The sequence below is a fragment of the Ips typographus genome, linkage group LG1, assembly GCF_016097725.1.
Source record: "Ips typographus isolate SLU linkage group LG1, UJ_Ityp_2.0, whole genome shotgun sequence".
Lineage (NCBI taxonomy): Eukaryota > Metazoa > Arthropoda > Insecta > Coleoptera > Curculionidae > Ips > Ips typographus.
In genome coordinates this window covers 8447116-8461047 of record NC_138422.1, presented here as the reverse complement: position 1 = coordinate 8461047, position 13932 = coordinate 8447116, and the positions used below count along the sequence as shown (strand labels likewise).

Here is a 13932-nt window from a genome sequence, read left to right as displayed (position 1 = left end):
CAGTTTAGAACTATTGAAGTAGTCGGAATTTTGTAATTTTTGTCATCTTACAAAGGTCGAAAATGCGCATCTTTCCCCTAATTTAACCGACTTTGTATCTCTTCAAATAACCGAGATCCCCTTGGTTGAGCTCTTAAAACGGACACCCTGTATACTGGGTGTTCCATTTGAAAAAACATGACTTTGATAATTTTTCTGCATTTGGGACAACCGGTACATCTTGAAAATATTTTTAAAAGATACCTACCTCCAATAGGTTAATATCCATCCCAGAATCATAACTTATTTGAAAGTGAATAGTTTAGTCACAATCTTCCGTTCCGAATAACCCTGTATAAGAAGAAGAAAAAAAAACAAATATTTTTAAAACTAATACTTATGTATTGAGAACAGTTTGATGCTTAAAAAATTGCACTAACAAAAACGAATGACGTTTTTGTTAGTGCAATTTTTTTAAGCATCAAATAATAGCAGTTATAATATAAAATTAAAAAATAAACAACATGTAGTAACAACGACATAAATTACATGGAAACGGGATCGCCACCGACACCAAAAAGCATCTTCAAGTCCGCTAAAGAAAGCTTGTTCTGCACCACCTGTTTTGTGCCGGTTAAAATGGCCTCTGCCATGCTCAACTTTTTTTCCTGCAGCATTTTAATGCGTTCTTCGATGGTGTCGATTGCCATAAATCTACGTGAGAAAACATTAATAATAGTTATAAACTAACTAGTAATCCAATTACTTGTAAACGAAAACCGGCTTATTTTGGCCCATTCTGTAAATTCGGTCTTGCGCTTGACTTTCCAGTTGAGGATTCCAATGCAAATCAAGCAAAAACAAATGATTAGCGCCTACAAGATTCAATCCTACCCCGCCAGCAGTTAGGGATAGTAACAAAACCTGCATAAATAACATGAAGAAAATCGGTAAGAACTTTTTTATTTAATAATTATTACTTTTATTGGATTTCTAGGGTCGTTAAAGCTGGATACCATTTCCATTCTCTTGTTAACTGGCACTTTTCCATCTAGTTGACTAAAATTTATACCATTTCTTTTTAAATGAATTCCGACTAACGCCAAATAACTCGACCATTGAGATACTACAATAGCCTTGTCATCTTTGGTTAATACTGCTTCCTGTAGTACTTGCAACATTTGTTTAATCTACAAAATTTGAAATACAAAACAAACGTTAAAAATATATGGAATAATCTGACCTTGCTGCTAGCACGTTCTTTCTGGAATACAGGGTCGGTTGATTTCAAATGGCCCCGTGCAGCTTCTTTGACACTAACTTTTTCGCCAGTAGTAGCCAGATTTAAAGTTTTATCAGCCTTGTATTCATCATCATCTTCCTTCTCATCGTCTAAATTCAACTTTTCCAATTGTTCTAATAAGTTCAATTGATCGCTGGCCTCATCCATAGTTTCCTGTTCTACATCCTCCAAACCTTCATCCAACATCTGCCAATTGCACATACTATTATATTGCATTACTTATTGTATTAATAGCAGTAATAGAATATTGTAAGAATATCATGTTGATGCACTACATCGACAAATAAAAGCTCAAGAAAATAAGCTATAGTTTGTTTTAGCGGGATAACCGTCAGTAAGAGAATGTTTGCCTTTTTTGATGTTCTTGGCAACGTTGTTAAGCACCATTGCGCAAAGCCACGTTGCTGAGTTTTGTGCCCTTTTCCAACTAGTGTATGTGTATCCTTCTCTATCAAACGTCATTGCAAACGTCAATCTAACAGCAGTTGTTGGGTTAACGTCGTAAACCATGTCAAAAGTAAAAAATAATCAATTTAACAATTTAAATCTAATCACTTTTCCATAAAAACGTCAACAAGTTTGCCTTTTGGTTCAAATTTATATTTTTACACTGATATTTTCTATTCCAAATGCCAAAAACTGATTTTTTAATAGTTGTGTGATAGGTCCATTGGTCATTATTGGCGCAGGACAAAATTAGGAATCTTCGTTTGTTGGATTTTTGACATTTTCAGAGGTTTTTTAATTTACAAAAAATAGTTATTACATCTAATTTCAGTGAGACGGTTTGACAAAGACAAAAGTCGTAGTTGATTGTTTTAGTCGCAAAATGCAGTTTTTTACGGATTGAAACATCATCCCAGATTACGCCTATACTGCATAATCTACCTTAAATGTTATACAGTTACAGTAGAACTGTCAGAACTTCTTTTTGATGGTTTCAATAAGTTCTTGGGTTGTAAAAAGCTCACTGAAGAGAGAATAATCACAAAAACCGGTAAACTCCTAGTAATGGCAACAATAGAAACCATAACCTAACAGGAATGGTTTCTATTATACCAGGTGTCCAAGATCACCCTGCACCTAGGAGATTAACATGGGAAAACGTTTTTGATTTTTTTGCGCCTGTACGGTTCAATTGATTGGAAAATCGTATTAATGAAAGTTGTGTACCTATCACGGACTAGTTTTCTGTATTTTTTTTCAGATCTCTAACTTGAGCCCCTTTGTCGTAAAACACGAACAAAAATGAGAAAATTTAAACTTTTAGCCTGCACTTTATAAGCGTTTGTCGAGCAACGGATAAACAGGTCATTGTTGCGTTCATTGCGTCATTGTCCGAAGAAATATTGATTTTTCCGGAAAATGGACACTGTTCAATCTTGAATTAAGCCATATTAGCAGGGTGTATCTATCATTCAAATGCCGTTGTATGTTCAACATTATCTGTTACATAATCTGAGTACTTTTCAGGACAAGCCCCATATTTGGTAAGACCTTACAGGATGTCCAGCGACAGTGAGTAAAACTTGAAATTGTTTGCACAAATTGTTCTTCCACTGGTTCTATCGAGAAGAGTTGACTTAAAATTATACAACACATTATATGGGACCTACACGTGACTTAAAATGACAGTTCAAAGCTACTGCCTTAATTCGAGATTGAGCACTTGCTATGTCGCATTTTTTGGATACATCGCTATTCTAAAAATGTCCCGATATATTGACCTAAACAACACTTCCTTAAGTTAAAACGAACCCAAAACAAATTATTGATCAATTGAGGACTACTTGAAAATTTCACTTTTTTGTACGCGCTTCTTTTCCACCTTCTATAGAACAGTGGCGGTGCATTTAAGTCAGAGTTTTTTCCACCAACCAAAATCCCATAAATTAAGCTCAATGATAGTCCAAACTGCATCAAAATCTGTCGTTTCGTTTAGGTTTTAAAAATAATCCAAAAAAATTACTGTCCCGGTTGAGGTGGCGCGCAGTTTAGTTACTTTAACATTAAGTATTGACGTTTCCAGTTAAACTCGCAGCTCCATTTGAAACTAAAATCGTGCAACCCGTTTTTAAGCAACATTATAAATAATTTATGACACCTGATATTTGTGAAACCCTTGCTAAATTCCTAACCAAAATCAGAGTAAACAAACGGAGAAATAGCGGCTAGGATGCCCGAAACTTGTCTAAAACCGACTACCAGAGAGCGTATCTCTTATCTTGAAACGCCATTAAACTATAAATACTACAACATATAACTAAGCTGCCATTTCAGCTTCAAATGTGAACTTAGAAAAAACGACGTCTTTATACTGTCAAATAATAAGTAAATAATGAGTTTGAACCGTAAAAAGTATGACCCCTTATTTGATCGGGACCAAATACAAGGTGCAAAAGGACCTGAGAATACTTACCGCAGTGATCAAAGATGGATGGCAACATATTTGTCTCAATCGTAAGAGCAAGACTAGAATTTCGTGCTGGCTCACATTTTTCACTTTATTTAGTTTAAGTAACTTCTGTCTCATTTTAAAGTATTCTTGGTTGGCGGCGTTGTCTAAAAAAATACCACAACTATTAAAACATATCGATATATCAGTTCTATAGTGTAACAAGTCGAAAATGACAACATTCAGAAAAATTACAAACAGATTTGGAACATGATAACAGCATCCAGGTTTTGTTTTTGAGTCCTGTCATTTTGACATGCTATTCTTAACTGAAACTAACTCTAACAGAATGTGAACTTAACAAATTTTAAATAATTTTTTTATCAAAATTTGTCAGATGGTTATAAATATTGTATATAAAATAAAATTAGTTAATAGCTAATTGTTGATTTATATCTGAACTTAATTACTAAAGGGTAATCAAGCCCTTACTCAAATATTGACACATTTATTGGAATCCCTGGTTGAAACACCCCGTTTTACATTTCAAATTTGTCAAAACGTGTCGGCTTAAACTGAGAATGAAATTAAACTAAAATCAAGCTTGTATTAACAGAACGAAGTGTCATATATAAAATTGAATTCATGCTAAAAAACGGTTTAGAATTGCGTGTTAAAGTGACAAAACCCTATTGAAAAGACAAAACCGGATTTTTCGGATATTTTCGGTACTATCCCAATTTTAAATTTTTAGAGAATGAGAATACTACTTTTTATTTTCGGTTATTAACGGTAATGACATGCAGGTTGAAGTCACGGAGTACCTGTATTGTTTTTACTGTTTTTCCGCCGTTGGTCTTACGAGGTGCGCATGCCAATTTTTCCAGTGTTTTTATTACTAAAACTTCAATTCTTTACAACAGCATGCAATTTAAAAACACAAAATTTCTTCCATATATCACAACGGCATGCATTGAAAAATGGGTTATTGGACGTTTTTATTTTTTTCTGATAGACTGCAAGTATTGTTATAACTCCTTGTCCGCAAATACTACTTCGTAAACTATTTTATATATTTTATAATAAAATAAAGTAATGAAAACATACCTGGCTGTCTAGAAAGTCTGTCGTCCGTATAATCTTGATTTTTTTCAGCTCTTTGGTGCAAGAACTGAGCAAATAGAGTTTGCGAGAAAATCAACACTTTATGATACACCCGCATCTCGCTACTATCCAGTTCTACTTTGACTAGGATCCACTTTTTCTCGGGCATCATATTCAGAAAGCCTTTCTCCATCAATTCGGCTTTGGTTCGGCGCAACATTAAAGAAGAAATCACGGTGTGCAGGCGCTCTTCACCTCCACTACTTTTATCACCCACCCATCTCTTCCAAACCTAAAGGGAGAATTAATAAAATGATTGGATCTGCGCTTCACTTGAGTCGTTATATGAGTTTTTATTGGTCGAACGGAGTGTCGCCACCAAGAAAAGGAACTATCACAATTAACTTGCTAATTTAATTAGTTTATTTATTTTAACGCGTTTTTTGGGATTAATCGTCGGTTCAATGCCAAAACCATGAACGAAACCAACAAAATTTATTTTGTTTCTTTTTTAAAATTCTCAGAAATTTGGTTTTGACAAGCAGATGATCCCAAGTGGCTGTTAGCTAAGGTAGGTCTAAACTATTACACAAAATTTCGATATAATCACTTAGATTATTATTTTCATGTTTCAGGTGGTCCTTATTGTAGGTGTAGCAGGCGCCTGTCAAAAGGTGGAATTAACGTTTTTTCGGAATGAAGATGTAATAGATGAACACTCGCATTTTCGAGTTAACATTCCAATCATAAAAACAAAAACACGTGAATTTGTGATAACAGAAGGAGGTATTGAGGGAATCAGTTTTGTAGATATACTAAGAAGATACATTAATATGCGACCAACAAATTTGAAGCACAACAAATTTTTTATTAACTACCTACATGGTAAATGCAGTATGCAACCAGTAGGTATTAATAGTATTTGGCCAGTTACCAAAGAAAATTGCTGAATTACTTGGCTTAAAAAATCCAGGATTATTCACTGGATAATGCTTTCAAAGGTCGTCTGCTACCTTTCTTGCAGACTCTGGAGCCAACTTGTTGAAAATAAAACAACATGGGGGATGGAAATCGAACTCTGTTGCCGAGGAATATGTTGAAAACTCGATTGAAAACAAAAAAAGCATTTCTCCTCTAGCATTCTTGGTAAAACAAGCAGTGCCAAATCACTTGCTGTAACAACAAATTCAAGCAACAGCAAGACAAATTCGAGCATCAACTTGTCGAACTGTACAAATTGTGTAATTAATATTTACAATAATTGATTTTTTAAATTGTTATGTTCCTTTAAAAGAAATTATCTTTTAATCCTCAAAAAAATTATAAAAATCGAGTGAATCAATTTGAAGAAACAGCCCCTCAAAAATGACTTTCTTTTTGACGAGCAGTTTAGTAAAATATGGGAAATAAAAGCAAGTTCCTGTAAGAATTAGATTATGTTATGATATTTATCTTAGATAGCTAAGAGATATTGTTAGTGTTTTTTATTTATGTTATTTTGAGTAGTCATCTCCTCAAAATCTCATAAATAAAACACTAAAATCGTAATTGGTTCACTTACAAAAAATAAAATCAAAATTCTAATCAACTAACCTGAATATCATCAAATGGGGTACATCTCAAAAATCTCAGCAATGCATACATGTCCAACTCCTTATTATGCATTGGAGTTCCAGTTAAAGCCCATCTTAAAATCACACAACTTAGCATTTTTAACCACCACTTTATAATCACTCACCTTGACTTAGCTAACAGTTGGCAGCAAGCCTCAGACATTGATGTTTTTGGATTTCTAATTTGATGTGCTTCATCCAAAATGACTCGTCGCCATTTGATTCGATTTAGAACTCCGGCGTTATTGTTTTCTACACTCACAATAGCATAAGTGGTAATAACCTAAGGATATATGGAAGATAAACTTTTAAAATATAACTGAAAGACATTTATTAGACGTACCACATCGTACTTGGCTAATTTTTTGGCACTGTTTTCTCTTTTAGGGCCGTGAAACAAATAGTACGACAAAAGGCCGCGCTTTAAGCGCTTGTCAATTTCACCCGACCACTGGTTGATCAAACTAGCTGGACAGATGATAAGGCTACCTGAAATTGTTTATTTTACAAGTCAGGAAATAAGTAGTAATAAAGTAAAAATTTAACCTCCATTACGCTTTGTGTTTTTACTAGTATATTCTTCTTCCTCGTCAGTAGTACCTTCTAGTTCAGCACTTTTTAAAATCAATGCAAGAATACTTAATGTCTTGCCTAAACCCATGTCGTCGGCGAGAATGCCTCCCGCTGGTTTGGCTTGTTCTCTATATAATCAAAAAACAACAAATTTAAACTGATGTTTTTACTAATTTTGCAGAAGAAAACAAGAAGACGCACTGAAACATCACATTTAGGACAAGTTCGCTACAATAACAAGATAAACCAAGAGTAACCACTATTCTAAGGTTAAATTTAAAAAAACTGTTTTGCAAGAGCATTATAACCCGAGAGTAGCTTAACCGGGGAGTAAAACGGTGGAATAGTTATACCGTTGTTCGAATGTCGTTTAACTTGTGTACACGGAGTTTAAACTTTTTTTGAATAGTAAATGACCTTTATAGCCATTATTATCAACTATTATTATTAATTTTATGCTAATACAACCAATATTGATAATTATGGATCTAGATGTTCCGGCAGATCAAAAATTATAAAGCCAAGGTACCGAAAATATTTATTTATTATCATTATTAGGCTAATATTCAATGTCGTTTTTAGGATAAATTAATTTGTAAGAAAGGGAGCAAGATTTCCATGTGTAATAGAGGTGCTATAGATTGTATACACACATAAGAAGATTTTTCATGGAATGTGCAAGTAGTCTGTGATTCAAAGTTAAAGATTTGAGATATCGTAGTTAGATGGCCAGGATCTTGCCATGATTCCCATATTTTTTATCTTATCTTATTACTTTTTTTTACTTATTATCTTATATTCATAAGATAAAAGGTTTGAGTTAAAAAGCTAGTGTCATATTTTCTTACCTGAATATCAACCAGGCCAAAGCACGTTTTTGGTGAGGCATCAAAGATACTTTCAGTCCTTTTGGATCTTCCGCTAAATCGTCTTCTTTAGGACAGGTTAGCAAAGCACCGTGGAGTTGTTGTAATCTGTCCATTGTCAGTGCCTTTTGAGCATTATAGGTCGACATTGCTACAAATTAAACTCAGTTAAACATTCAGACGTTTAGTAAATACTAGTTTAAGTACCTGTTTTTCCAAATGTTTTAGGAAGCACAGCTTTTGCTCCATCTTGTAAGTCCTCCCAAGCGACATTAGCTTGGGCGGTTGCATTTCCGTCCTGTAGTTTATCGGAAACGACCATGTTTTTTAGCATTTTACTTTCAGTCTCATATTTTTTTTTCGTTTCTCTGGAATAATAAATAACTAGATAGAAATGATGGCTAATTCTCTGCAGTACCAGTTAAACACAGTCACTATCAAAAAATAACAACAAAGTTAAAAAATATTTATATGATTACCGTAAATTTTCCTGTATTAATGCTCCCTTATCAGGTAAAGCTTCAAAATCCAAATTATCCGCCATACTTTGCAATTTAACCAAAGTCATTTGGGCCCTTTCGACTTTAGCTTCTTGCGCTTCATATTGGGCTTTGGACACGACATTTATTTCCGCTGGAGACAACTCTGATTTCACAATTTGGACCACCTCTTTGGTAGAAGACACACCAACCATATCGTGCAATGTTTGTTGACGTGTAGGTTGCTTATCTCTACTAGTTTTAACCGGTGTTATTGGAGGTTCATTTGAATCTCCATCGGTGTAACTACTAACCTGTATTAAAAAATATGAAATTGACATTCGGAACTACACTTGAGTAAAACCATTGGTAAATAGTACCAGATAAACCAAAAATACGGTATTCAACTTTGTTTTACTACTCGCGTGTGCAAATTTCGTAGTATCTTATCTTGCACCCGCAAAGGTGTGCACAAATAGTTATTTATGTATCTATAGAGTAAAAAGTACGTTTTTTTGCTCTGAAGGTAAGTCCTCATGAACGTAACACCAAAAAGCGGAATTGTACTTATGGACGGGATTGGTCAAATCTCACATATTTGACAGTTCTTCTGCATTTCCGTGAAAAGCTTTATCCCAATTTTTAACGAAAGTTAGAAAAAAGATGCCAAAGTGCAAAAAAAAAATATTGTTTTAAATCTCTTGCGCAAAAAATCTGTCCACAATTGCCCGTGCCACCATATACCACCATTTTTACCGCCATTTGCACCGTCTAACTTCAAGCCCAGCTTAAGTTAAGCGTGGTCCAGACTGTGACTTTTTTCAACTGTATTCTACAGAGTCTAAACCATACTTAACTTAAGGTTGGCTTAAAGTATAGCGGTGCAAATAAATGTAAGACTTTATTTTGCTCACTTGATAGAAAATACTATTTCGTTTATATGTCAAACATAAAGGTTGACAGACAATGTGAGGCGTGGTTTCTAATAAGTTTGCTTTGTTTTAATGGTAAAATAAGTTTCCAAAATTGTTTTATAAACTTCAATTGTTTTGAAATGTCATTTTATTAAGGCTACCATCACGCAGCTTTTTTCCCATTTAACCAAATCTGTATCTGTAACCATTTTCAAGATCCCCATAGTAGCGCTCCGTATACTAGACACACTGTATAATAGAATCTTTTTGCCGACGATTTGAGGACTGTTACTGAATCAATAAACACAGAAACGTAAAATAGAATCACAAGAGACAAATTCGAAAACACTGTTATTTACTTTAAACTTTCAGTTCAAGAGACACAATGGAAATAACTAAATTCAACACCAAATTGTAAGGGTTTTCCGAACAAAAAATGTAATTATCATTAGTGAAGCTTACCTCTATCACATTACTACTTGAGTCAGAAAGTATCCCAACACTACTATCCTCACTTTCACGGTAAGCTTGCAGATTAGAATGTACGGAAGTGCTGTTTAGAATCCCTAAGAAGATAAAAGCAATTTAAAAAAAAAAATACGAGAAAATCAGAAATAACACTTGTTATCAAATGTCTGAAACTTTCATTGTTGCGAAACTTAAGAGAAACAGTTACCTACCTCTAGAATTAAATTGAAAGTCCTGTGATACTCGAGAAGTCTTCGCATTTGTTACAATGGGCTCATTTTCGACTTCTGTATCTCCGGATTCCTGAAATTAACTTATTGTACATAGAAGTTACAAAGATTAACAAAAACTTACCACACAAAAGGAAGAAGTTTCCAATGCATCCTCTTCAGAGTCGGATTCATTTTGGTTAGTCTAAAAGATCAGGCCATTTAGAGTTTACATTGCAAAATTAAAACGGATTAGTAACTGTTAATTTTATTTTACTTTGATTTTTGCCACATCTGGAAAAACTATATCTAACCAAACTAATTCCAACCCTACCTCTCATATAAACTTACATTCACTTTTTATCTACTTCACTAGTAAAATACCTATTTATTTCAGTTTAACCTTTTATTCATTTGACTTAGTTTTTACCTGTTCTATTTTTTTTAATTTTGACGTATCCTCAGCTCGTGACTTTGAGCTGTTAAAAGATGATTCTGAAATATTCACCTAGAAAAACCTGTATTAGAAATAGAAAATTATATTATTTTTTCACTTACCTCTTGATTTTCTTTGTCAGATTCTGAGTTGCTGTCCAAACACCTGACCTAAAACATAAAAACACATTGACAGACGATATTATCGTACAATATACGTGGCATATGTTTTCGTAATATGTCAAAAAAAAAGTTTTTAAATTTCAATTACTGTTCAAATAATACATAAAACTCATTCACTTTATTATAAGAAATAAAATGATACAAGCTTACATTTTATAAATTTAATTAACTCAACGTCTCTCCGTGATTGGCTGAAATCAACAATCAACATTAACTGAAATTGAATGCACAAAGAGCTACAACATCGCGTAAATTTCTAGCTTTTTGTGCTTAGAATGCTCGACACCTAGAATATAGTCGATAAATAGAATTCTACTCTACTTATATCACACGGAGTCCCAGTGCTGAAGGGCTGCAACGCCTAATCGACGGTGGGATGTGTGTGAATGGGACTGAGAATTAATATCTCAAACACAAAGATCATGCAAATAAGTCGCAATCTACTACTACAACTACTTCAACATAAATAGTGACTGCTCTAATCAATAATAAATTTTGGTTTACCAATAGAGAAAGTCACAAAGTAAGTACCTAGGAAGTTGGAACAGCGAGGAATTGAATCCTGAAATAGAAATTAGATCTCGGATAGAGCAATCAAGACCCAATTTTATAAAATGCGGAACCTGTTCACCGACAGAACACTCAATTCAAACATAAAATTGAACTTATGAGTTATGTGTATTCCAGGTTATTGCATGGAGTCGAGGCCGGGACGTTAAAAGTGAGCAGTATTAATAAGCTTGCTCCCTTCTGTGATGTGGGTATTTCACAAAATGATGCGCATTCCATGAACCGATCACGGAAGATCACTAATCAAGAGGTTTTACATAGAATGAACAAGGACCGAACAATTCTCGAGAGCATAAAAAAGCAAAAGACTTGCCCTCTATAATCAGTTGCAATACAGATTTTTGCAACTGATTATAGAGAGCAAGATTAAGGAAAAAGTGGACAGTACTCTTAGCTGAAAAACTTAAGGGATTGGACAGGCTAAGGAAACCAAAAAAAAAAAAGGCAACTACACGTGGTGTTCCCAGGCGGTCACCCATCCAAGTACTAACCACGCCCTACGCTGCTTGACTGCGGTGATCGGACGGGAACCGGTATATCCAGCGTGGTATGGCAGTTGCCTGATAATACTATAATAAACTAGATATAAAAGCTACGAATTCACAAGATTGCTCTTATTCAGGGATAGTATTATTACACAATAGTTAAAACACAAATGTTTCCATTTACTTTGTAAACCTCAAGAATTTTTAAATGATTGTCGAGTAGTACGTGGTTTTAAAGGTTTCACTAACACACCAATTTTACATTAAATTTTGTATTCAAATATTTTTCTATTCAGCAATGAATGTTAATACTTAGTGAGGTTAGTTTATTATTTCTAGAGTGGGCAACATTTTTTAATAAGTCAGTTTATGTGCGAATTCCATTAATAGTCATTTGCTAATCCTAAATCAGTTTGTTGCCTTCAAGAAAAAGAAAAAAAAAAAAAGGCAACTACACGTGGTGTTCCCAGGCGGTCACCCATCCAAGTACTAACCACGCCCTACGCTGCTTGACTGCGGTGATCGGACGGGAACCGGTATATCCAGCGTGGTATGGCAGTTGCCTGACAATATTGTTATAAACTTGGTATAAATGCCACTAATTCACTGGATTGCTCTTATTTTCCACTAATTTTGTGATCCTCCTACCTCCTAGTAGACTATAAAATAACTGCTCAAGCATATCTATATTATTATATAAATTTGAACATTCTAATACTCCATGTTTTAAATAAAAGGGCTTGTCAAGTGGGTTTACTAAAGCCTTTGTTCGCAAAATTTCAAGTTATTAGTTGAAGTTAGGACCTTAGGTTTATTAGTTAGGCAAATATAGTTTGCCAATTAACCTATTTAGATAGTTGGAATTAAAAATTTGACTTATACCTATTTACCCCTATGTCCCCTACAAGACTAAAGGTGACGTGTTTAAGTGATTATTTTAAAATCTTCTAGAAGGATCAATATATACATTTATATGGGCCACCCTGTATGCATGTTGTTTAATGATATGAAGCTATGAACACTGAGAAATGAAAAAACCCTGGTAGAAAATGAGATCATTTCACATTTCATGGTCCACCGATCAAAACCCTGATCTAATGTATTTTTTTCTCATGTTGTCGTTTCTAGAAGTCCATAAGTTTCCTCCGGCTTCATTTGATTCCTACAGACAATTTTACTAAAAGATTTTGTTTAATAAACAAACTACAAACAAAGAGTAATGAAAATAATAAAAGTTTTATGGGACGTTGTGTTTGCTTCGGCAACTCTCCCTGTTAATGGAGTTTTTGATCGTAAATTATGAAAAAAAGTGGGTAAGTATAAACATCATAGTAATAAAAATTAAAAACTACCTTTACAATTTTATTGTCCTGTAAACTTTAAGAGTCTCAAAGATAAATGGAAATCTCTTTTACTTCTGAAGTTGACAAATCTTATTATTTTTAAAAAACCCAATAATGACAATTACATTGTTTTAAGCAAACTCCTTGGTTACAAATTGGACTAGGTTAGTTTAGGTTAATTAGCCCTAAGTTTAATTTAGTGTTTAATGTGTGCTTCACAAGGATACACTGTATGTGTTGCCCCTATAATACATAGGAATTTACATAAATAACATCTACTCTTAAACAAATTGCACCTAATGACAGTGTTTTCATGATGTTCTTTTTACAAAAAATTGTGAATAAAGAACACATTATCATTAAATCTAAATAACTATGCAATAACTTACATGTTTCTTCCTAAATTGAATCTCCTCCTCATCTAAACTTTCATTACTTTCATCTATTATTAGCGACTCCTCTACCTCTTCAAAACTGTCTTCCAGTCCTGTAAACAAAATGAATAAAATGTGATAACTGTTCAACATGGTTTAATAAGAATTGCAGTTGATAGAAACTTACCAGAATATGAATTAATTTCTGCGCTGCTTTCAAAAGACATTATGAGTTGGTTTATTTTGTTTTTTGTTCATACAGGAAACTACAATTTTTATAATCGGCTTTTAACTTTTTAGATTATTCGGGAATCAAAATAACCGTTCCTTCAGTCACTTATTCAACATCTCCAACATCTCCAACAAAAGTAAACTAACCACAACTTATCAAAAATCAAATGGCGTGTTCGATTAGCAGGTTTAGTAAAAAGCTAATGTGTCTGTATCCTGCTCTATCAAATGTCATTGAAACAGTATGGCAATACACTTGTTTTGCACTTAACATGCCAATCGAAAACGCCAAAGGTGAAAACAACGTCAATGTCGTTCACTTGTCAAATGTCAAAATATATCTTAATCGTTTGGATACCGTTCCGCGTTTGGCAAGTATTTACGTCATCGGTTGTCCCGGTTGTTAGC

General features: G+C 33.9%; 1 protein-coding gene and 2 non-coding genes across 3 annotated transcripts; all 3 read right to left on the bottom strand.

The window, feature by feature from the left end:
* Window positions 1-360: 360 nt before the first annotated feature.
* On the bottom strand, window positions 361-13725 carry lds (transcription termination factor lodestar). Its single transcript, XM_081995954.1, has 20 exons — window positions 13481-13725; window positions 13309-13406; window positions 10462-10509; window positions 10334-10411; window positions 10049-10108; window positions 9907-9997; window positions 9689-9792; window positions 8313-8626; window positions 8041-8201; window positions 7816-7984; window positions 6941-7095; window positions 6738-6883; window positions 6520-6677; window positions 6375-6468; window positions 4785-5073; window positions 3702-3844; window positions 1223-1468; window positions 960-1169; window positions 746-903; window positions 361-693 (listed from the first exon to the last, which is right to left on the bottom strand). The coding sequence occupies exons 1-20, from the start codon at window positions 13518-13520 to the stop codon at window positions 525-527; spliced, it is 2931 nt and encodes a 976-aa protein (XP_081852080.1). The 5' UTR covers window positions 13521-13725; the 3' UTR covers window positions 361-524.
* On the bottom strand, window positions 11534-11652 carry LOC145740530 (5S ribosomal RNA). The gene has a single exon (XR_014181467.1). It is a non-coding gene; the product is annotated as a 5S ribosomal RNA (ribosomal RNA).
* LOC145740522 (5S ribosomal RNA) lies at window positions 12022-12140 on the bottom strand. The gene has a single exon (XR_014181461.1). It is a non-coding gene; the product is annotated as a 5S ribosomal RNA (ribosomal RNA).
* Window positions 13726-13932: the final 207 nt, after the last annotated feature.